General features: G+C 47.6%; 1 protein-coding gene across 4 annotated transcripts; it reads left to right on the top strand.

The window, feature by feature from the left end:
• The first annotated feature begins 7036 nt into the window (after window positions 1-7036).
• Window positions 7037-24434, top strand: NPR2 (natriuretic peptide receptor 2). 4 transcript variants are annotated; one of them, XM_081152411.1, is made up of 22 exons: window positions 7037-7958; window positions 8783-8970; window positions 14275-14388; window positions 14690-14825; window positions 15298-15392; window positions 15616-15748; window positions 15973-16057; window positions 16522-16642; window positions 16805-16879; window positions 17079-17156; window positions 17386-17490; window positions 17612-17683; window positions 20133-20292; window positions 20482-20637; window positions 20746-20914; window positions 21077-21223; window positions 21677-21800; window positions 21988-22056; window positions 23285-23459; window positions 23531-23629; window positions 23894-23985; window positions 24117-24434. In XM_081152411.1, exons 1-22 carry the CDS (start codon window positions 7292-7294, stop codon window positions 24180-24182), a joined length of 3126 nt encoding a protein of 1041 aa, XP_081008537.1. In that variant the 5' UTR covers window positions 7037-7291; the 3' UTR covers window positions 24183-24434. The 4 variants fall into 4 exon arrangements, with proteins under 4 accessions (XP_081008537.1, XP_081008536.1, XP_081008539.1 ...); XM_081152410.1 differs by having other exon boundaries at window positions 7194-7958; window positions 16513-16642; XM_081152413.1 differs by lacking the exon at window positions 16805-16879 and having other exon boundaries at window positions 7194-7958.
• The last annotated feature ends 15 nt before the right edge of the window (window positions 24435-24449 follow it).

Here is a 24449-nt window from a genome sequence, read left to right as displayed (position 1 = left end):
CTGTGCAATGTGCAATGTGAGAACATTTCCACATAATTAAGAACATATTGTTTTAAAATAAGTATTAACCTTTCTACCTACTCCTCTCAGTCAGGTATTCCATGAGAGAAGAAATTTTATCCTGTTAATCTTTGTACTTCAACACTGGCAATGCATTTTGGATGTCAAATAAATGTCCTGAATTCTGTATGATTTAGAATTCCTGAATCTTGCATAATTTTCTAATGTTCCACCAAACTTTTGTACAGGGTGTTTTATATAAATAAATCTGGTCTATGATTGCTTATCCTAACACTAGTGTTTAATCTAGCACGTTTTTTAATGTAATGGCTTCTGATCTTAATTCTCTTACACCCTAACTTACTCATTTTTTATAGTTATGTACACACATCTGAGTGCTTCCTTAAGTCTTAAATAGTCAGGTCCAACCATTTATGATTTGAAATACCTATTATTATTATTGTCTTTCATTCCTCTTTTATATTACAGCTAGGACACTTTTGGTGTTTTGAAATTACGTGTATAGATAGGTTGTGTTATCTATGAATTTAATTTTAGATCAGTAAAGGTGCTGTTATTTAAAATATTTATTTGAAGAAGAGAGACTTAGGTCTGATAGGGTTGAGTTACTATGTAGCCAATGATTTTCAAAACATTATTTTGAGCCTCAGAGCTCAAAACTTTTTTGCTCATGAGCTCCCTAAAGTAATAATAACCCTCTTGCACAGTTTTAAGTGGAATTCTTACATTTATTATCACAAGTTTAAATTTATGACTTGTTAACGGGAGATAGAAAACATCAGTCACTTTATAAGTTGAAATCAGCTGAGGATTGACTGTAATCATAATAAATATCTCATGATGACTTGATAAAGTAGACTAAAACCTTACTGAATCAAGCATGCCAAATACAAAATAAATTACTTAACTTTTATCCACGCTTTTTATTCAGTGTATTTGAACTTTTTGGTAGCCTGCAAAACTTTCCAATTACAATTTTTGTTTGTTTGTTTGAAGTCAAGTCATTGAACTATAATTTATATACAGTACAATTCAACTATTTTAGTGTACTCATTACTTTTAAAAGGAAGTATGTCACTAATGTAGTCTCCTTCGGCTGTGCTGATTGTAGGGAAGCCCAGCATGGGCTAAACACCCCCCATTTCCAATGCCAAGTTTTACCCTTAACAGATGTATAAACATGGTGGGAGAAGGCAGGAAGCCCCATTAGTTTAAGTTACCTTGATTAATCTTTAAATTTCCCTAGACTAGTATCTTCATTTATACATCCCTTTGCTTTGGGTCCCTGCCGTTTTTACACCCTAGAACAGTTCATCATAATAAGATTGGCAAGGGCAAGGGACAAGCCTTTCTTTTGTAAAGTGGGAGGAGGACTGTGTGACACAGGCCCGTTCTCGGGCAGATCAGTTTTAGGGAAGAGTGCACGTGCAAGATGAGGACCTGGACGTGGATTCCTTTGAATACCCCTTGGGACATCTTTCTGTGCTGCCCCTTTTGAAGGGCACCACCCAGAGGGTCAGGGTCTCGGAAGGCACTAAGGGCAAGGGACCCTGTTTCTGGGTCCACCACTGCTACTTCATCTGTAACAGCTGGACTTCTTTTCTGTTTTATGCTTAAGCTTTTGTTTGAAAGAAGGGTTTTGCTGCTAAAAATAACAGTTTGAAAAACACAGCTTTCATGGGGAACCTTTTAAGGATTTTAAGCAGTGAAGTGACATAATTAGGTTTTTGTTTCAAAAGGTCACTTTGGCATCTGAACACACTGTGGAGAATGAACTGGAGGGAGGTGAGATGGGAGGCCCAGGGATTTGTCACAGAGGCTGTTGCAACAGTCCGAAGGAAAAATGTAAGAAATGGCAGCTCTGGGCCCCATCCCACAGTGGTGGCACCCACTTTAGAGGGAGCAGGGCTTCCTGGTTTGCAAATCGCCACCCAGCTGCTTCTCACACTTACATTCTCTGCTGGCCTTTGCCTCTGTGATCCCTGCCTTAGAGAGCCATCTTTCCTCTTTATCCAGTAGATCCTGATGACCACCAAGTCCTGTTGTTTCTTCCTTCAGATTATCTCATATTTGTTTCTCTCTCTTTATTATTAGTCCATCATCCCAGACAGGGCACTTACCATCTCCTGGTTAGATTTCTCCAGAAGCCTCTAAACTGGTCTTCCTGCCTTCAGCCTGTCTGTCAACCAACCCTACATCACCACGGCCAACTACTCTTTTGTTTGTGCTGACATATTGCAGCCACACAAAAGAATACAGTTTTGTCAAACCTTGCTTCAGATTTCCCCTCCTCTTCCAGTCTTTGGCTTCTCTAGAAAAATTCTAAGTAGAGCAGAACGAAATAGTGATGAACGCATGTCAGTTCCCTAGAAGCTGTTGTGATCATGCTTCCTTTGTTGCTGCTTTTTAAAAAATCTTCACCCTAGGATATTTTCTCCATTGCTTTTCAGAGAAAGTGGAAGGATGGGGGCGGGGGGATATAGATGTGAGAGCACATTGATGAGTTGCCTCCCGCTCGCCAAGCAGGGCTGGGGACTGTGCCCTTGGCTGGAATTGAACCTGGGGCCCTTCGGTCTGTGGGCCGACACTCTAACTGCTGAGCCAGACCAGCTAGGACCCGTTGCTTCTTTTTATGTGAGATATTTGTAAATTGAGCAGGACTTAAAAGGTGAGGGAACGCATGCCACTTTTTCTTAGTAGAAGTTTTTGTGCAGACAGAATTTTAAGTGGCCTGGAGAAGGAAATAGAACAGAGAATATTGTAGTTGAGCCTTTATGCTATCAGATGATCCCCAGGGGTGGTAATTACTGGGCTTGATAATAATGGTGAAGGGTGCTAATAGGAACATAGGGAAGCAGTACATGTACCTGGGAAACAGGCCAAGTGTGGGAGAGCCACGGATGCCACTGGGACCTTTCTGGACACTCACAGAGGTGCTGCTTTGAGCTTGGTTGGAGCAAATGAGTGAAAAATGAGTTCGCTTGGACCTTGAATCATCTTGAAGATAAATTCTCCTGACAATTCTAAAATTCCTTTTTAGGAATCACTGGCTCTCTATGAAGGATTTTCCATAGAAAAACTACTCTTCTGGACTGTCTTTTCACAAAACTGGTATTTCTGACCCTTAGAGTATGGTATCAGTTCAACTCTTAGAATACGTATCTAGACAGGTAAGTTAGAAGGTGAGATATGATTTGAAAATATTTTAAATGTAAAAACTTTTTAACTCTAAAAGAAAGCAGTGTGTAAATTCGAAGTAAAAACCCTGACTCTTTAAACAATAACAGCAGCTCTTTAAGGTTATTGAATATTATGAGAAGGGGAATGAACTGGACCTAAGGTCTAGAACCAGACTGCGCTGCTATATGGAGAGAGGGAAGTAGGGAAGGGAGGGGGCCACGTGAGCAATAATGGGGGTTTGACCTGTTTTCAGGATTCTCTCTCTCCCTTGGTGGGGCTAAAAGAAATAATGCAGAATTTTAGTAAAGTTTTTCTTTGTCATCAGTATATTTCACTATGTTTCTCTTTTTACACTGCTTCCTCCTCTCCCTTATTGAAATGCTGCATTTGAAATGTATCTTTTCTGCCTCATTTTATCTTAGTTTCCATGGCTGTTCTCTTCCCTCTGTTGGCAGGTTCTCCTGGACCTGTCTGTCTTGTGTGCAGTAGACAATCACATATAATCAAAGCCTTGTTCAGCAAGTCAGGTGAGTCAAGCAGAGAGAAGGCTGGAAGGTGTTTTGTTTCGCTGGAATCATAGACCCAAGGCATTGTCTGGTGTAGAGCAAACCTGAGGGTCCAGAGTTAGCTGTAACATCAGGTAAGTTATAAAACCGCTGAGTGCTGAACTGGGAGTCAATTTACAGCATCAAGGCTTGTCATGGAGATCAGCATGAGCCTAAATCCTACGGTGGTTACAGGACTTAGCAAGGGTCTTGAGGTTCCTTAGGCCTGAGAGTGACTGAGGTCAGGATTTCTTTCCACTAAGGAACAGGGCAGCTTGGAAACCACAGCAGCGTCTAGCAGCTAGCTGATCTGATGTTCCACAGTTTTGTTCTGGATTCAAAGTGAGGTGTTTGGGCTGGCCCTGGCGCAGAAGAAATTATAGATGGTGTCTGCAAAAGAGGCATTATCAACCTGACAGAGAGAAAGTTGGATCCTAACTGGGTGCTACTCAGGCCAGCAGGATCTTTAGATTTCCCAGGCTTTGTATGAGCTGCAGTGAAGTCACCAAATATAGCCAAAACCTTACTGTCCACATCAGTGAGAGCAGTGATGACTTAGATAATTCGAATGTATAGGTAACCAAAGTTTTCATTTACCTAACATTTTCAACCCTCTTTCCCCAAATGAAAAACAAAACCTTTTTACTGCCTTTCATACATTAAGCGATTAACTTTTCTTTCTCTGCCCTTTCCCCCTTTTTAGTATTAGTGGCCAGCTGGAAGGAAGAGGGAGTGAGAAAGATGCTTGAAATGACATACCACTCACTTGAACTTGTTTGGGAGTCTGGGCAACAGTGGTGATTGGTCCTTAGCTGGGTCTGCAGGTGTTCCAGAGAGACTTGTCTGGGTCTTCAGTGGCCATTACCCTGTAAGGTTGGCTTCACATGGTGAGTTCCATGAGTCAGTGGGATAGCTGTACAGAGCTCCACCTTAGAGACCAGCAAACCTGATTTTAGTCTCCGCTCTGTTATTAAAAGCCAAGTCGGGTTGGGGGAGGAAGCTATGTGACTTCCCCCTCTGGGACTCAGTTTCAATTATCTTTACAAGAGGGGACTGAACAACATATTTATAAAATTCCTCCTAGCCCTGACATTCTGTGATTCTGGCAGAGATTGTGTCATTTGGGATTTGCTTCTCTCATTAAGCTGTGTGTAGTTGCTTTATAAGTGTTATTTGGTTGGCTTGGTCTAAAGTTAGGGCCATGTCTTTCCCCATCACCCTTCTATCCTTCTTTTCCTTGCTCAGAGAAAACGAAAATCCTTTTCACTACCAGTGTTGGAAGCTGGAACTGGAGTTGCCATCCCTCCTTGTTAAAAAAGGAGCTTACTTCTACTTCTACTGGGCTTGGGGCAAAAGACAGTTGTTGGGGGGCTTGCCTTTGGTCTTGGACCCTCAGGGACCCAATTATATGTTCCTTAAAGGGAAGGGCTGCATCATTCAGCCCCCTTTTTTTTTCCTTTTAATTCACCCCTCCCTGCCACTGTGCCAGGCAGCCAGTGTTCAATAAAGAAATAGCGTACCTAAGAATAAAATAGCATTGTCCTTAAATTTCCCCCAAAAACCACTAGGTGTCGCCTTCATCTCAGAGAAACTACACCCCCTCCTCTCTCCCCGCACTCCCACCCTGGCCTCCCTCCCACTACCCAGAAGCTCTCTCAGCTTCTTGGCGCTGTGATTTCTGGAGAAGCAGCTTGAAGGGGGAGACAAACTGTGGCTCTTGGCAGGGGGAGGAGAATGGGTTTATGTGCATGTCCTTTATGACAACTGAGAAAAACTCCCCAAGGTCCCATAGCAGTCCCTCCCAGCAATCATGATATCACCCCTCGCAAGCTGTTCCTCAGAATCAGATCAGCACTCCAGATATGGGGTATCTGGGGTGAGCCTTCTAGGTTGGAAGCTTGGGAGTGGCGTGGAACCCAAGGGGGATACAGTAGACTTCTCTTGCTGGGGGACTGTTCTGCTTAGTCAATCCATGAGCTTTTATCGGGTGCTAGCCTGTGCTGTGTCGCGACACAAAAGAGACAAGAGTCTGTTCTGGGCTCCTGCCCTGGAGCAGATGGTATGGTGGGAGCCCAGTGGGCTGTGGCGGGCCGGCCTCTAAGGACACGGAGGGCACGCGGGGGGCATGGGGTGGGAAGAGGGAGCTCGGAGGAGTGTTGAGTCCTAAGGAAGAAGGAGACTCATGGGCATTGTAAGAACGCAGGAAAAATCGATCCTGGGCGCCTCTTGGTCCTGGAGGGGCCAGTCTTCAGCCGGCAGGCATGTCTTACTGGTGCAGGAGCGAGAGGTTCCTGGCAGTGAGGAGGGTGGTATGGTTTCCTAGGTGGAGGACTCGCGAAGATTCCAAATAGTTGGGGATTCCTGGCTGCTTCCTGGAGACTGGAGTGTTTGAGGGACCCTGCGGAGTTAGGAGAGGGGACCCTAACAAGGGAGGGCCCCTGAGGGGTGTGGGAAGAGAGGCTCCGGGCCGGTAGGACAGTGTGAGATGGAGAGAGCGAGCGAGCCCAGGGGCCTGGGGGAGACAGGGGTAGGCCCTTAAAGTGAAGGGACACCCGGAAACCTCGCCGGCCTGCGAGGCCCCGGGTGGAGCCCCCGAATTGTCACCGGGGGGTTGAGACCTGGGAGGTCCCTTGGCGCCCCGTTGGGGGGTGGAGGCGGGGAGACGGCAGGCGCCGGAGGGTGGGGCGGGGCCGCGGGGAGGGGGCGGGGAGGCGCGGGCGGGGCGGGCAGCTCGCCCGGGGAGTCACACTGGCCGCCGCCGCCGCCGGCGCAGCGAGCGGAGACGGGCCGGGCCGCGGCGACCTGACCTGGACGAGCGGCGCCGGGGGCCCCGGCGGGGGGCGGGAGGAAGCGCCGGGCAGCGCCTGCAGCCCGGGCCCGGCGGAGCGGAGCAGAGAGGAGCTGGGACGCGGGTGGGGCCGCCGCAGCCCCGGATGGGACCAGCGCCCTGGGCCCGTTAGTCCGAGCTGGAGCTTCAGGAGAAGCCTTCCCAGGGAGCTTCACCCCTGCCCGTCTCCCCTCCGGCCCAGGCCTCGCTTCGCTCCCCGCCCGCCCATGGTCCCAGTCTTGCCGCGGTGCGGGCCCCCTCCCACCTTACCCCCGTGGTCGCCGCTCTCTGCCCTCCCAGCCCCTTCGGCTGGGAGGTACCCCCAGGCCTTTTCTTTTTACCAGCCTCCCCCCCAACCCCCACCCCATCCCAGCCTCGGATCCCCTTCTCCTTCTGAACTGTAGATTCAAAAACCTGCTTCACCCCTCACTGCCCCCATCCTAGTCGCAGCCCCCTCGGCCCGTCCTCCTCCTGCCACCCTGCTCTTGGTCCTGGGTCCTTGCCCTGGGCAGGCGGGCAGACCCACTCCTCACCCACCCTGGGCCTTCCTCCATCTCCTCCTCTCCCACCCACCACTTTTGATCCCTGCCTGTCTAGCTTGCCCTCACTTCTCTCCCCGCCGTCTTCCCCAGGTTCCAGGCTGGGTGGTGCTTGTGCCTCCAGGGTAGGCCAGAGTGGCCCCAGGTTCTGGGGGGGGTGGGACTTCTGCTTTCTCCCCATGGCACTGCCATCACTCCTGCTGTTGGTGGCAGCCCTGGCAGGTGGGGTGCGTCCTCCCTTGGCACGGAACCTGACGCTGGCAGTGGTGCTGCCAGAACACAACCTGAGCTATGCCTGGGCCTGGCCACGGGTGGGTCCTGCTGTGGCACTAGCTGTGGAAGCGCTGGGCAGGGCACTGCCCGTGGACTTGCGGTTTGTCAGCTCTGAACTAGATGGCGCCTGCTCTGAGTACCTGGCACCACTGCGCGCGGTGGACCTCAAGCTGTACCATGACCCTGACCTGCTGTTGGGCCCCGGTTGCGTGTACCCCGCTGCCTCTGTGGCCCGCTTTGCCTCTCACTGGCACCTTCCCTTGCTGACTGCGGGTGCTGTGGCCTCTGGGTTTGCGGCTAAGAATGAGCATTATCGTACCCTGGTGCGCACTGGCCCCTCTGCTCCCAAGCTGGGTGAGTTTGTAGTGACATTACACGGGCACTTCAATTGGACTACCCGTGCTGCCTTGCTGTACCTGGATGCTCGCACAGACGACCGGCCGCACTACTTCACCATCGAGGGCGTCTTTGAGGCCCTGCAGGGCAGCAACCTCAGTGTGCAGCACCACGTGTATGCCCGTGAGCCAGGGGGTCCTGAGCAGGCCACCCACTTCATCCGGTCCAACGGGCGCAGTGAGTGTGGCCCGGGCTATTTTAGGGTCAGGGGAGGAGGGTCGCTGCGCTCTTGGAGCTGAGCACTGGGGAACTGTAGATGGAGACAGGCGTTGAGAAGCTGTTTGTGGTGGTTGGGTTATCAAGCAGCACGTGTGGACAGGGCACCTGTGTGAGGGCTAAGGCATTGTATTATGGGAACTTGCTGACGTCATAGGCAGACGTAAACAAGGAATGAGATAGTGTGAGGGCTGAAGCATGTGTCGGGGGAGAAGGTGGGGTTGGGGGGAAATTGCATTTGTGGAGCAATGTGAGTGCCCTAGAGTAGAGAGTGAGGTGCACTCAAAATGTGTGACTATCAGACTGGGGAGCCAAGACCCCCATAGTGTGGGCCTATGATAAATCACTAAAACAGTGATGCCTTTATAAATGGGCTTGGGGATTCAGCAGACTGGGTTGGGAAAGACAAGTAAAGCTCACACTGAGAAATTCTGAGCAGCCAGTGCCTTTGAGTCTAGAGAAAGGCAGGGCAAAGTGGGGGAGTGAGGAGGGCTGGGTGGGGAGCAGCAGGCAGGGGTCTGGGAAGAGAAGGAGCTTCAGTCTGATAGCTCCCTTCCTCTGGGGGCTGGAGTCGGGCCCTGACCTCTGCCAGATGGTTCATACAGCCCGAGGGTACTTATGACATATACTCCAAGGGGGAGGGATGGGGAGCATCTGTTGGGTGGTTGATAGGTTAGGGCACTCTTCCTTGCTAAAGATGGAAATGCAGATGGTTTTAGAGAGGGGGCTGTTTGGGGACCTGGAGACGTTCTCAGAGTGCCCCTCTGTTGTATACCTGCTCCCAGTTGTATATATCTGCGGCCCTCTGGAGATGCTGCATGAGATCCTGCTTCAGGCCCAGAGGGAGAACCTGACCAATGGGGATTATGTCTTCTTTTACCTGGATGTCTTTGGGGAGAGTCTCCGTGCAGGCCGGCCCTGGCAGGACAATCGCACCTGGGAACAGGCCCAGGCCCTCAGAGAGGCCTTTCAGGTATCATTTAAGCCAACTTGAAGGAGGTGGGGGAAGTGGAGCTTCTTTGGAGATTCTCTGTCTCTCACAAGACACCCCCTACCCAGAAACCCCCCAAACAGGGCAAGAATTGTGAGCTGCAGGAGTGAAATGAACAGAGGTTTTTCTAGCCTAGTATCATTCTTTATTACTTCCCCACCTTTGTGACTCTTTTTCAGTGTGTCTGCCCAGACTACCTCCCAAGATCCCAGAACACTGACTTTCCTAAGTGCCAGTAGTAGACTATAGTGTGGGGGAGAAATGTTCAGGAAAAGATCTGGTCCCAGGTGGTAGGAGGGCTTCTACCCTTTCTGGAGAGGTGAGGCATGGTGTGATACAATTAGATACAAGTGTGCTAAAGGATATGATTATGTGTCCTGGAGCAGACACTAGGAACTTCAGTGGTTCAGAGGAAGGAGAATCAGTATGTATGGCTGGGGTTAGGGATGGCTTTTATAAAGGAAGTGAAGCTCTATTGTGACTTTAAAGATAGATGTCATATTCCTAGTCAGAGTGTGAGTGAGGATCCAGGCAGGCTGAGCAAAGAGTAAAAGATTGGAATGGGCATGTTTGGGAGACCAAGAAGATACTGATTTGGCAAGCAAGAACAGTTCACCTGAAGTGGATACAGAAAATAATATTGTAGAGGTATAATCAAATTAAGGAGAGCTCCAAACCTAAGATTAAGGCACTTGGACTTGAATGTGGTCTGTGAGTTGGACTGGAAGAAGAGGAGGCCAGAGGCAGTGAGACCACCTGTAATAGGTTAGAATGGAGGGAGGTGATAGGACCTTGAACTAGGGTGATGATAGCAGGAATGGAAAGATGGATTTGAGAAACAATTTGTAGGGCAAATTGACATTACTCTGTTCATTTCACTCCTCTTATCAAAACTTTCAATGACTTATTTCCTACAGAATTAAGTCCCAACTCATTATTTCATTTAAGACCTTCTACAGTCTGCCCTCAACCTACTTTTTCAGTCTACCTCCTAGTACCCTTCATGCCAAGTATTCCAGCCTCCGACCCCTGGGCTTCCCTGTCCCTCCCACTCCATCTTTGTGACCTGTGATCCTTTTGTCTGGAATACTCTTCCTTCCCTCCCCCCAAATCTCTGCCTCTCAAGATCATACCCATGAATTGTTCTCTGATCCTCTCACTAATTTTTCACTAACTTATGTACATAAGTATTTCTTAATTATTTACCCATATCCATCCTTTCCTCAAAAAGGATTTGAGATGGTGTCTGGGATAACCTTAAGGTCCTTGCAGCCTGGAGATTCTTTAACTCTAAGTAGATGTGTATGAGGGCTGGTCTTAGGTGACTACCTTTCCCAGTGAAAAAGATTTCATGAGTAATATTTGTGTATGCGATCGTGACTGACTAATGTGTGTCTGACCGTGAATGACATCTGTTTGCGTGCCTGAGTATGAGTCTGTGACTGTCACACTTGAACATAGGCAGTGGCAGGACAGGTTTTGCTTATGTCATAACTTTTGCCTAAAACAACCTTTTCACCTTTGTCCATCTGGGTAATGCTTAAGTGTTCTTCAGATAGATTATTTTTCCTTCTAGGAAACAATGCCTGAATCTCCAGGTTAGACTGAGTTTTTCAGTGTCTGATTCATTTGAAGACTGATTTTTTTCCTGTTAGTGTTTATTGAGCACCTATTATGTCCCACTCACTGTGCTAGGTACTGGTGTACAGTGGAGAACATAACAGATGTAGTCCCTTCTTTTTTGGAGCTTTCATTTCGTAGGATAGACAGACATTAAGCAAATAAATACAAATATAGAATAAAATGTGATGTGTTAAAAAAAAAAAAAAGACAATAGACTGGTATAAGAAGAAAATAGCAAGGGGATTGTATTTTAGCTAGTTTGATCAAAGAAGGTCCCTAGGACCCTCCTGGATGGGAGGATTCCATAGCCTTTGGGATGTATTTTTCTCTGTGGAAGGAACATTTCTGTTTCTTATGTGAGAATTTCTATCAGTCAAGGGGCCCCAGCACTTAGGGTAGGGGAAGGAGGGATCTTGTCAGCTAACAATCAGTTATATAAATTAATTTTCAGTTCTCCCACTCATTGCAGGCATTATTCAGACAGAAAAAGAGGAAGAGTTTGCTTACAACACAACAGAAGGGGAGAGAGGCTGTCAAGAATATGCTGAGGGGAAACCAAAGCTTTGGGGTGGGATGGGGGTGACTGGGTGGTAAGATGTCCTCTGGCAAAGCTACTCTCCTCCTTTTCCAAAGCTGAAGCAGGGCAGGGGTAAGGGGAGTTGGGTCGTCAGCCCAGCCAAGGATTAAAGTGCAGAGCACCCTACTCCAGAGATACCTGGCCCACTCGGGTCCAAAACCAGGCCAGTCTGAAAGAGGTGGCAGTAGAGGCGAGGAGTCCTTGGTGCAGATGCTCAAAGCGTTTCCAGAAGGGTCTCCTGCTCAAGGAAAGGTCCCAGCTCATGTTAGATAGCTGCTTGAGGGCAGGGATCATGTTCATCTTTGTATTCCATGTGCCGAGCACGTATTTGTTGAATTAAAATGTACGTTGGGGGGAGCAGGGAGAGGGCTAGGAATTCCTTTGGACAGGAGTAGAGCTCGCAGGTATTGTAAACCAAGATGATCAACCAGCATAGGGAAAAATAAGCAGACGCAGTGGAACTAAATGAGCAAATGGCCAGGCTCTTAAGGATCCAGAGGCCCAGGCTGAGCATTTGAGGACTACAGGGTCAGAAGCCCAGGCAGAGGTCACAACCTGGATGACCAGGGTGATATTGTGCTCCAGATGGGAGACAGCAGCAGCTAGAATGGAACAAGCACTAAACCAAGGGCTGTGTGTGAGGCCGAACCTCTTTGGGAGACCTTTCTTTGTCTTTTTAAGCCACAGTTAACAGGGCCTCCTGTGGCTGGCTGCTGGAGCAGGTCGCAGTGTGGGGGGGCCCCCAGGCAGCGGCAGGCGCTTGCACGTTTCCTGGGTGCACCCCTGGCTTCCAGCCACAGCTAAGCCCACTTATGGCAGCCTCTGCTTGTTTCGTGTGTGTTTTTTCCACTGGGGGTCCACTGTGAAATGGGACACAGTTACTTACCCTCACCTTCTTCTCTTTGACTCCGGCACAAGCACAGGGGCTCTATGGAAGTTCTTCTTCTTTTTTTTTTAAGTAGCTAGTAACCACAGCAAAACAGAGTCTAGCAAAGCAGTTTTTAAAGTGTGGTCTTGGGATCCTGGGGGCCCCTGAAGTCAAAACTATTTTAAAAATTAGACTAAGATGTTATTTGCCTCTGTCACTCTCATTCTTCCATGATTGTACAGTGGAGTTTTCCAGAGGCTACGTGACGTGTGATGATGTCATCACTCTGGCAGCTATGGGAAACATGCTTGTGTTTTAAATTTCTGTTGGTTTTAATTTCTAATATTGTAAATATGATAGATATAACCCAAATAAATAAAAGCGCTTTGGGGTCCTCAATAATTTTTAGTAGTGTAAAGGAGTCATGAGACTAAGCAGTTTGAGAACTGCTAGTCTAGCAAACAAACAAACCTCTCTAGGTTTAGTAAGTGTTTAAAAAGCATTAAAAATCTATCATTAACCTTTATGTTGAAATATAAATTGTGTTAAACCTAATCTCTTCCAGCTCTTTTACTGACTTTTTACATTGTTTGCCAACAATATCCTACCCTTCTATTTTTCTTTTATTCTTGGAACAGGTGTCACTGAAAGAGCCCTTCCAACCCCATCCTCAGTCCCTCCCTCCTTTTTAATTTTCCCGAGAGCAGGAGAGTATTAGAAGTGTGTGATCAAGCATCCAAGTGCTCCAGTAAGAATAATTATGTCATAAAGCAAACGCCAGTCTAATATAATGAATGTACATTAGAAACTGATCTCTCCCGAGCCGATTTGGCTCAGTGGTTAGAGCATCGGCCCTCAGACTGAAGGTCTTGGGTTTGATTTCTGCCAAGGGCACACACCTTGGTTGCAGGCTTGATCCCCAGCCCTGGTCGGGGCCCGTGCAGGAGGCAACCAATCCATGTGTCACTCTCACATTGATGTTTTTCTCTCTCTCTCTGTTCCCCCCTCTCCCTTCGAATCTCTCAGAAGAGCAATGGAAAAAAATATCCTTAGGTGAGGATTAAAAAAAAAAAGAAGAAAGAAACTGACTTCATTATTTCCTACCTGGAATGAATTGATATATAATAGATTGTATGTGACCAATGTGTATCTCTATGATCTATATGTGCTTTCTGTAACAGGAATTAACAAAACTGATAGAAATGACTAGGTTTAAATCTGTCATTTCACAATGTCACATTTCACGATATATATTCATCTGAAGTCTTTCCCTGAAGCTGCAGAGCCAGTTTCTTGTCCAGGTCAGAGGCTGGTCTCAGTGATTGTGCAGGACTGGAGTGGAGGTAGAGGCCAGTGTGTCCATCAGCTAAGAAAGGGGAAATGTGTGAGGCCAGTGGGAACAAGGCAGCCAGCCAGCCCAGTGAGAGAAGAGACACGCCGACTTGTGGCCAGTGAGATGTGTACATGGCTGAGACCAGATATGTCATTAGCTTATCTGTGAAATGTGTGTAGGCGTGTGACTATGTGTTTTCGCTGTGATGCATGTCTATTACTTAGTGACGTGTAGGATCGCGCCAGTATGCAGGACCGTGCTGCTGATGGTAGGTGTTCCACACATGTTAAATGAATGGGCTCATGGTTTTTCACAGATGGAATCACTGTCGCAAAGTATTTCCCCCAGTTGTCATAGGATCTGAAATATCTTTGATTCACTGGGTGGAGGCACTGTGTTCAAATGTCCCAAATGGAAATGTAAACATTTTATTGATAACATTAATAGTAATTAACACCTCAGATAGGACCTGTTACTCAGTGGCCCTCTTGATTGTGAACAGGTACCCAGAAAGGATGGGACAGAGATGCTGTGAGTGCTGTGGCACCCCTAGGTTGTGGTAGGGGCTTCAGGAAGATGAGGGCCTGGGTTTTAGGGATGGAGTTGACTTCATCTGTTTTCCAGGCTCCACCATCCCAGAACCATCCTATCTACCTTTCATGGAGGTGTGCCACTCCCTCTCCCCAGATGTATTAAACACACACTACACATACTGTCCCCCCGCAACAGGCACATAACATAGAGTTTAGTATCCTCTCAGCCTTCAGACACATCCATGTATATTTTATATCATGTGTATTTCACAAGTTCCCCTCTCCTGCTTCCTCTCTTCTAATGCCCATCTTGAATATCCTGTTCACTCTTCCCCATGTGCTGCTGGTACAGACGGTATTGGTTATCACATACCGAGAACCCCCAAATCCTGAGTATCAAGAATTCCAGAATCGTCTGCTGATAAGAGCCCGGGAAGATTTTGGTGTGGAGCTGGCCCCCTCCCTGGTGAGTAGATCTCTTTCCTGAGAATCAGGCCAGGCTGTGAGGGAAGGCTTTTCTCTCTAACTCAGCATTAAGTCGTGGCCATGGAGCCAGCCCTACTTTGAGGGCTGTCCACTTCCATGCAGGATTTTCCTTCTGCCCTAGCGTCCAGTGAGGTAGGGATGGCCCCTTAGAAATGAGAGGAGGAAAGAAAGCAAACCAGAAGAGAGAAAAGGTAGAAGGAAACCCCAGTGATGGGAAAGGGGGCTGGGGAAGGGGGCCTGGCAGAGTATTTGGAGAGCACTGTTGGAGTTACCACCCCCAGATGAACCTCATCGCCGGCTGCTTCTATGATGGGATCCTGCTATATGCTGAAGTCCTGAATGAGACAATCCAGGAAGGAGGCACCCGGGAAGATGGACTTCGAATTGTGGAAAAAATGCAGGGACGAAGATACCACGGTAATAAAGAGGGTCAGATGGAGGCCAGAGGGCTGCTATCAGGCTCAGGAGTGAAGTGGGCAGAAGAAAATACAGATACTGGAGCAGGGAGGAGAGTTAGTAGGGATTAGAGAACATGGCAGAGGTGGACACATATTAAAAGTGGGGTCAGGAGCTCTGGCCAGGTGGCTCTGTTGGAGTGTCCCATGCACCAAAGGGTTGCGGGTTCAATTCCAGTCAGGGCAGATACTTAGGTTGCAGGTTCGAACCCTGGTTGGGGCACATAAGGGAGGCAACCAATTAATGTTTCTCACATTGATGTTCTCTCTCTCTGTCTCAAAGAAAAAAAAAATCAATAAAGACATATCCTCGGGTGAGAGAAAAAAACCAAAACAGGGTCAGGGAAGGACTGTGGGGAAATTGGAGGGACTGTAGAGATAGGAGAGGGGCCTAAGGTAGATCTTAATGTAAGGGCTACGCTTTTCTGTCTTAGGTGTAACTGGACTGGTTGTTATGGACAAGAACAATGACCGGGAGACTGATTTTGTCCTGTGGGCCATGGGAGACCTGGATTCTGGAAACTTTCAGGTGATGGGGGAGCAGACAAGGAGAGTGTGGGCCTTGCAAGTCCAGCTTTCAAGGGTTCAATGGGGCAGAATCAGAGGTACTGGAGGCAGGGACTTATTTTCTCTGCTGGAGTTGCATCCTGGGTGGGTAGAAGGTTGGGGAGAAGAGAAACCAAGTAACGGGGGTCCTGGGGAGGAGGCTGGTGGGAGCAGGCCCGTGGGCCCAGTCCTTTCCTTCCTCACAGCCTGCAGCCCACTACTCAGGAGCCGAGAAGCAGATTTGGTGGACGGGACGGCCTATCCCCTGGGTGAAAGGGGCACCCCCCTTGGACAATCCCCCCTGTGCCTTTGACTTGGACGACCCATCCTGTGATAAAAGTGGGTGTGTGCAGGGACTGGGAGAGATCCTTCCTCCCTCTACTTCCCGGTCTTCTCCCTGCCCTCACGATTCCCCACCTTAGCTCTACTTTTACCCCTACTCCTACACCCCTCCTTACTTCTTCCCCTCAAAAAACCTGTCTACTCCCTGCATCCTGAGCATCACCCTCCCCATCTTACAACTCCACACACAGTCTTTCTCAGGGTCCCCCTCTCCCCTTTAGCTCCACTTTCAACTCTGGCCATTGTGGCGCTGGGCACAGGAATCACCTTCATCATGTTTGGCGTGTCCAGCTTCCTCATCTTCCGGTGAGTTCTGGGCTTTCCGCTGACTGCGTCCCTCTCTCCCCATTGCCACCCTTCTGGCTGAGCCCTACCGCCTGGGGTGGGGGCAGGCCTCTTAATTTGGTGGTTGTCTCTTAGACCTAATGTCCTCCTCTCTAGCCTTTTTTTTAGTTGTCTTTTAGCCTCAGTGTTGTTTTCCCACTTTTGGTTCAAGACTAAGTATATTAAATAGTGATTTTGAGTGGGGTGAATTTTCCACGGATGCTACCATTTCAAGTAACAACTTTTTCCTTCAGCCTCTGTATTTCTAAGTGAACACAAGGCGTGTGTCAGATATGCCGAGAACGCCACCTTCTCTCTCAGTCCTGTGTCTCAGGTGTAACAATCGCAGCTTCAGGAGCTGCAGGGAAGCCCCTGCAACCCCACTGTTGCTTTATGGGGTGGTAGAATTGGGCTTGCCAGTCAACTGAGGTGTGCAGTCCTTACAGAAAACTGATGCTGGAGAAGGAGCTGGCCAGCATGTTGTGGCGCATTCGCTGGGAAGAGCTGCAATTTGGCAATTCAGAGCGATATCACAAAGGTGCAGGCAGTCGCCTCACACTGTCACTGGTGAGCCCCCGTCTCAGCTGTCCCTCTGCTTTCCCTTGAGTTCCTGTCCTTTCTTACCCTGGACCTTTCCCAGCACATTGGCCTGTAATGATAGCCCCTGCACTACCACCATCATCTAATGTTCCTTTCATCCTTCCGCCTCCATGTTGCCCTTGGCCCCAGCGGGGATCCAGTTACGGCTCGCTTATGACAGCCCATGGGAAATACCAGATCTTTGCCAACACCGGTCACTTCAAGGTGAACAGTCATCCGCTTGCCCTGGTCCCCACCATTTCATCCTGTCTCATCCCCATCTGTCACCTCTTCCCATGAACCTCTGCCCCTCATAATGTCCAGCTGAGCTCCTGGATGCTCCCACCGTTCTCCAGTATTCTGAGCACCCAGAAACTCCTTTTGATATTAATTTTCCCTTTTCTCCTTTCACTCCCACTATCAGGGAAATGTTGTTGCCATCAAACATGTGAATAAGAAGCGCATTGAGCTGACCCGGCAGGTTCTGTTTGAACTCAAACATGTACGTAAAGGTGTATGGGTTGAAGGCAAAGGCTAAACAGGGATGGGGAAGAGAGTGAGGAGGACTGTGGAATAGTGAAATTGGCTAGGAGGGCAATGGATTCATTTATAAACGACTTTAAGTTGTAAGTACAATTAAGAGAAAGGTCATCTCATACAGTGGTCGATTTCTGTATCTACTTTTCAGCTTTTTCAATTCTCTTTTCCTTCCTCCTTTTTTTCCCCCCTAGATGAGAGATGTTCAGTTCAACCATCTCACTCGCTTCATTGGTGCTTGCATAGACCCTCCCAACATTTGCATTGTCACTGAGTATTGTACTCGTGGGAGTTTACAGGTGAGGGATAGGTGGAGATTACAGGGGTGGGGGAGATAGACCCAAAGTTACATTGACTCTCTGCAGGTGATAGCTAGTGGGACTAGGATAGTCACATAATCCATTTCATGTCACTTGCCAGGATATTCTGGAAAATGACAGCATCAACTTGGACTGGATGTTTCGCTACTCACTCATTAATGACCTTGTTAAGGTGAGTCTTCCATACGCCTCTTTAAGAGTTCATCTACTTTAAATGCCTCCATCTTTCTATCTTTGCTTATGCTCTGAAAGTCCCATAGTCTCCATCCCCCTATTCCTATTGTTGGGTAATAATGGGTAAAAAAGGGTCTGAGGTTTTTAATTGGGGGGAATGAGTTTTATCTGCCACAAACAGTCCTGTACTTGTAGAGAGTTTCTGTTTTTCTGCCCTAGATATCTCAAATCTCCATTTTTATTTTTTTTTAACCCTTCGAGAGCTTATATTAAAATCCCTCAGCAGGGAAAAGATGAATGGGGTCTCAAAATATATATATATATATTTTTTTTAGGTTTCCTTTTTAAAAAATGTTTTTATTGATTTCAGAGAGAGTAAGGGAGAGGGAGAGAGAAACATCAACGATGAGAGACAATCATCAATCTGCTGCCTCCTGCACGCCCCCTACTGGGGATCGAGCCCGCAACCCAGACATGTGCTGTGACCAGGAATCAAACCATGACCTCCAGGTTCATGGGTTGATGCTCAACCACTGAGCCACCCTGGCCGGGCTATCTCAGTTTTTTCATAATTTACTCTCTGACCAATATTTGGCATATCTTCTCTTTTGTTCCAAAAAACTGAAATGTAAAAAAGAACATTTACTAATAAAACTAAGAGAAACCAAAGACAATGATTATAAACCTTTGGTATCTTCTGATTAGTATGTTTCAGCTATTTTTCAGGTGACCCAGAGGTCCATGAATTTGCAAGGGTATCAATTTGAATCTTGCATGGGTTTGACAGGTGTTTAGAAACAAGTGCCGTAGCCAATGAGCTAGACTAGCAGATCATTCGTACCACACTTGAAGCTGGCTTTGATTTTTTCTGCTTAATTTTCATGAAATTATTTTAATATCTTTTGTGTGTGTGAAAGCTTGCCATCAAATGAAGGACAAAAAGTTGATGTAGCCCGGCCATTGTCCCATGCACCAGGAGGTTGCAGGTTCAATTCCTGGTCAGGGCAAATGCCCGGGTTGCAGGCTCATTCCTAGTAGGGGGTGTGCAGGAGGCAGCTGATTGATGTTTCTCTCTCATCGATGTTTCTATCTCTCTTTCCCTTCCTCTCTCTAAAATCAATAAAAACATATTTTAAAAAAAAGTTGATATGGTGCCCAACTGGAGGTATGATGATAAATATAAGAAAAACATGATTTGAGAGAACAGTGATTTGATGCAAAAGTGATTTAGGCCCTAGTCAGTTTTGCGCAGTGATTAGAGCATCAGTCTGCGGACTGAAGGGTCCTGGGCTCAAATCTGGCCAAGGGCACGTACCTTGGTTGCAGGCTCAATCCCGGGCCCTGGTTGAGGTCGGGGTGCTTGCAGGAGGCAACCAGTCGATGTGTCTCCCTCACACTGAGAAACGACGATGTTTTTCTCTCTCTCTTTCTCTCTCACTCTCTCTGAAAAGCAATGGAAAAAATACCCTCAGGTGAGGATTAAAAAAAAAAAAGAAGTGATTTAGAACAAAGGAGAAGTCGAATCATTTCTGTATTCACAAATTTGGAGATTCTCAAAGGTTTTGTTGGTATCAAAAAGAATAAAAAGGAAGAGGTCACAGAAGCTGGTGTTAGGAATTTAGTTTAGGCAGAGGTGTTTTGGTTAGCATACGAAACATTGTACCCTTTTTCCACTCCACATGAACTGACTAGGGTGGGTCCCAGGGTTTCATTTTGCTAAACACTGCTCTGCCCTCTTAGGACCTGCCTTATAATCCCGTATAGGCAAAGATTCTCTCCTATCAGCTCCATGGGGCCAGAAGTGTCAGCCTTCTGCATTGGCTTGGCAGCTGTCTCCTACTTTGGTCCATTTTCCAGGCTTTTATTTTTTTCTAGGTTTTTCTAATTTACTTCTTTCTACACTTTCTCTTTGGCCCAGCATCCCCGCTGGTAGATCGCTTTCCTCCTGCATCCTGACTTGCCTGCCTACACATGGGTATACATTAAAGTTTACAACTAGTTAGTCTTCCTTGATGCATCTAGGCACTCTTGATACCTGCTTGGGTCTTAAGCCATGTCTTCCTACACAGTGGCTATGCATCTGAGGCAACCATGGGTGTCATACCATTCTTGGAGTTCACCCTCATAGTTCCGTTCCCTTTGCTACTCAGAAGACTGACTGCCCTTTCCAGGATAATAACTGATAGCTACCCTTGTCCTTCCTCTTAAGCATTTCTCCTACCCCTGGTACCTGAGTACCAATAGTCTGCATACGGTACAAAGAAGGGATGGCTCTCCTATTCCGCCTGCTTCCTCGGTGGAAACTGTGCTCAGGAAGCCTTCCACAATTAGCTTACTATTTTTATGGTCCCAAGATCTTTAGACAGCTAGTTAATGCCCATCTCATGAAAAGGGGGTATCCTAAGCCAGAAACTATCTAATCCCATGACTTGATCTGTGTCCTGCAGGGCATGGCCTTTCTCCATAACAGCATTATTGCATTCCATGGGAGTCTCAAGTCCTCCAACTGTGTGGTGGATAGTCGTTTTGTGCTCAAAATCACAGACTATGGCCTGGCCAGCTTCCGATCAACTGCTGAACCTGATGACAGCCATGCTCTCTATGCCAGTGAGGCCTCCCCCTACCCCCATCCCTCAAACCCACTTTTATATTGCTCTTCTAGCCCTGGTCATTTCCACCTAGGGAGGGTGGGAGAGGGAGATGGAGTGACAGTATGGTGAGCATTGTGGGAATGAGCCTAGGTGGTCTTGGGAATACCCTTTTTGAGAACTTGACCAGCCTATTCCTTCTTTTCAGAGAAGCTATGGACTGCCCCAGAACTGCTCAGTGGGAACCCCTTGCCAACCACAGGAATGCAGAAGGCTGATGTCTATAGCTTTGGGATCATCTTACAGGAGATAGCACTTCGCAGTGGTCCTTTCTACTTGGAGAGCCTGGACCTCAGCCCCAAAGGTGAGAGTCAGTCATCTACTACGCCCAACCTCCTCTGCCTGGGGCTCCTCTACCTGGGGGGGGGGGGGGGAGGCGCTGTTCTTTATCCAAACTCTTTATCTCCTTCAGAGATTGTTCAGAAGGTCAGAAATGGTCAGCGGCCATATTTCCGGCCTAGCATTGACCGGACCCAACTGAATGAGGAACTAGTTTTGCTGATGGAGCGATGTTGGGCCCAGGACTCAGCTGAGCGGCCAGACTTTGGACAGATTAAGTGCTTCATTCGCCGTTTTAACAAGTGAGAGGGCACTGAGGGGCAGGGGCTCCCCAGGGATAGAGCCTCATCAGGTTTAATGGATGAGGTGGGGCTGGTCGGGGCCAAGAGTGTGGGTTGGGTAGAAGAGTCCTGGGAGTCTTGAGAATCTTGGAGCAGGTACTATATTCTTGCTTCCTCCCCCAGGGAGGGTGGCACGAGCATACTGGACAACCTCCTATTGCGCATGGAGCAGTATGCCAATAACCTGGAGAAGCTGGTGGAGGAACGCACACAGGCCTATCTGGAGGAGAAACGCAAGGCTGAGGCTCTGCTCTATCAAATTCTACCCCAGTGAGACTTTTGTCCCCCTTCCTGACTTTTCCTTTGATATTCTGCTCTGTTGGATTCTGCCTCATCAATCTCCTAACTTGCCTCCCAACTCTCAGAACACTGCTTTGTTGCGTCTGGCCACAGTGAGCCTTCCTGGCTAGAGACTGTTTTCATTCTGTCTCCAAATGAGCTGTGCTGCCTTCTTCTTACGACACTGGTCTACATGCCTTTGCTCTAGCAAGTGTATGTAGAACAATCCCAACTTGAGACATTTAGCCACCATCCCCAGGGAGCCCATTTCACTCACCCATTACCTTGTGCTAGACCGTGATGTCTTCCCAGCCACCTTCCTTCTCCTCCACCAGGCTCAGCTTTCATGTTAGAACTCATTTCTGATCCAGCCACACACTCCTTTCTGTCCTCCCCATCTCATCATCTTTCTGAGTTGGCTCAAACTACACCCTTGCTTTCTAGTTCAGTGGCAGAGCAGTTAAAGCGGGGAGAGACTGTGCAGGCCGAGGCCTTTGACAGTGTTACCATCTACTTCAGTGACATCGTTGGCTTCACAGCTTTATCAGCAGAGAGCACCCCCATGCAGGTGAGACCATGGGTGAGATTAGGGGGTGGGATAGCGACCTGGGGGAACTTCACTGGGTAATAGGGATCCTTGATAATAGGAAAGATTAATTTGTTTTAGAGTTCCTGTATCTTGTTCTGGTTCTTGGGTTAAGAATCATTAGAAAGTTGGGCACAATTCTCAGGGCCTCAACTTTTCCATCCATTAGGTGGTGACACTTCTTAACGACCTGTATACCTGCTTTGATGCCATAATTGACAACTTTGACGTCTACAAGGTGAGAGCTGGGGCCACCTTCCTACTGAGACCCCTTTAAAACCCAGTCTCCCTGAACCCCACATGCCTTACCTGTTCCATGGTCAATTTTCCCTCCTGAGTCTCCAGCATCCTAGTGCTGGAGTGCCCTTTGTAGACAAATGAGGCTCTGGCACTCTAACTGTATGTTCCAGTCTAATTTCTTGGGAATCCTTAGGCTCCCTTAATTGGAACCGTTACAATATTTAGCCCCCATCTGCTAAATTTTCCTAAGGGTATAAATGCAACCCATCCATCTTTTCTCTTCTCTCCATCCCCCCAGACATGGAAGAATCATACAGGATGTGGGTACAGAATGATGCATTGGGGTGAGGGACAGACTATGTTGTAAAAGTTTTTTGTTGAAGTCAGTGATTTGGCACAGGGTGGGCTGTATTGTGCTTGGGAGTAAAAATTATTTGAATATTGGCTTTGTGGCTAATTGTATGGCCTTGGGCAAGTAACAGAAACTCCCTGTGTCTCAGATGTCTTACTTGTAATATGGGAACTACCTAACACTGTGTAGTTAATAAATATCCATTCCTGTCCCTTCCCTTTGGATTTACTCTACCATCTCTGTTATAACTGTAACAAAGACCTCCCATAAACCCTTTACTCAGATTCACCAATTTTTTATATTTCCCCCATTTGTTTTATTTTAAAAATCTATATAATTACTTCCTGAATCATTTGAGAGTGAGTTTCAGACATAGTTTCCCTTTTTCCTAAACAGTTCAGTGTTTAGTTCCTAAAAACAGGACATTCTCTTACACAGCTTCAGTACAATTGACAAAACCAAGCACCTGTCTTCTAACCTTTGACAGTTTATGCTGTCTGAGGCCCATTTCATTGGGCCTACTTGACCTCCTCCAGCCTCTGTGCTCTTCAGGTCAGTCTTGTTTTCTTGCTTCCCATTTTCTGACAGCAACCTCTTTGTCCCTGTCCTGTTGCAAACAGTGTCCATTCAGCAAACATTAACCGAGTATTCACCAGGTGCTGGGGTGGAGCAAGAGGATTTAGATTCCCTTGACTTCCCCTTCCTTGTCCCCCTATTCTTAGGACCATGACCCTTATTTTTCTAGTCAGTGTCAGTGTTCTGGCCTCCCAGGTTGTCAGGATGACTTACAGTGGTATCCAGCTTGTCTCCTTTTACTCTTCCCTATTCCCATTGATACAGATAGAAGTGACATTTCAATCCCCCTCTCAATCAGGTAGAGACGATTGGAGATGCCTACATGGTGGTATCTGGTCTCCCAGGCCGAAATGGTCAACGCCATGCCCCGGAAATTGCTCGTATGGCCCTAGCATTACTGGATGCAGTTTCTTCCTTCCGAATTCGCCACCGACCCCATGACCAACTGAGGCTACGCATAGGGGTCCACACGGGTAAGGTTAACTCTCACTCCAGCCCTAGTATCCACTTTTCCCAGGTTCTCCCAACCTGTTTCTTCTCATAGGCCCAGTCTGTGCTGGGGTTGTTGGCCTGAAGATGCCCCGCTATTGCCTTTTCGGAGACACGGTGAACACTGCTTCCCGAATGGAGTCTAATGGTCAAGGTGAGACGTTAGCCCTCAATCTCAGCTTCAGTCTCAACCTGTGTTGCCCTTTTCTTCTTTTCAGAATTCCTCAAAATCTCTCAGTCTGAAACCACAGTTCCTGACTGCCCCATCCTTGGACATATTTAGGGTCTGGCGCATGGGCACTGGGAAGACAGAGCCTCCTGAGGGGTGGTGGTTGGGTAAATCTCTCTCTAACACCACCAATTCTTCTGTTGCCTTTTCTTTTATTCTCCTTTCCACCATTCCCCCGTCCCACCCCAGCCCTGAAGATCCATGTCTCCTCTACCACCAAGGATGCCCTGGATGAGCTAGGATGCTTCCAGCTAGAGCTTCGGGGGGATGTGGAGATGAAGGTGATGGCAGGCCATGGGGAGGGGGTCATGGAAAGGAGGATGAAAGTGATTATGGGGATCCTGGGGGAAGAGAGGGAGACAAAGGGAATAACACAGAAGAATCTGAATTATATCCACTCCCCTGCTCCCAGGGAAAAGGAAAGATGCGAACTTACTGGCTCCTAGGAGAGCGGAAAGGACCTGCTGGACTCCTGTAAACCCCTATTCTTTTCAAGTCAGACAATCTCCTGCTGCTGGTACCTGGGTAGGCAGTGGCTATCATCTCTCCATACACCAGAAATGGACATTGCCATATGAGATGGAAACCAGCGTGCACAAAAACCCTACCTTATATGGAAGTTCTTGACCTTTGCAGCTCAGCCTTGTACATATACCTGCCCCTCTCTGGCCTGGTCCTCTTCTTCCCTTCCTTCTGTAAATATCTGTATCTAAACCAGAATATTTTGGCCAAATATAAAACAAAC

The sequence above is a fragment of the Miniopterus schreibersii genome (genome assembly GCF_964146895.1).
Source record: "Miniopterus schreibersii genome assembly, chromosome: 11".
NCBI classification, from domain to species: domain Eukaryota; kingdom Metazoa; phylum Chordata; class Mammalia; order Chiroptera; family Miniopteridae; genus Miniopterus; species Miniopterus schreibersii.
The sequence above is the reverse complement of the archived record's forward strand: the minus strand, read 5'-3'. Positions and strand labels throughout refer to the sequence as shown.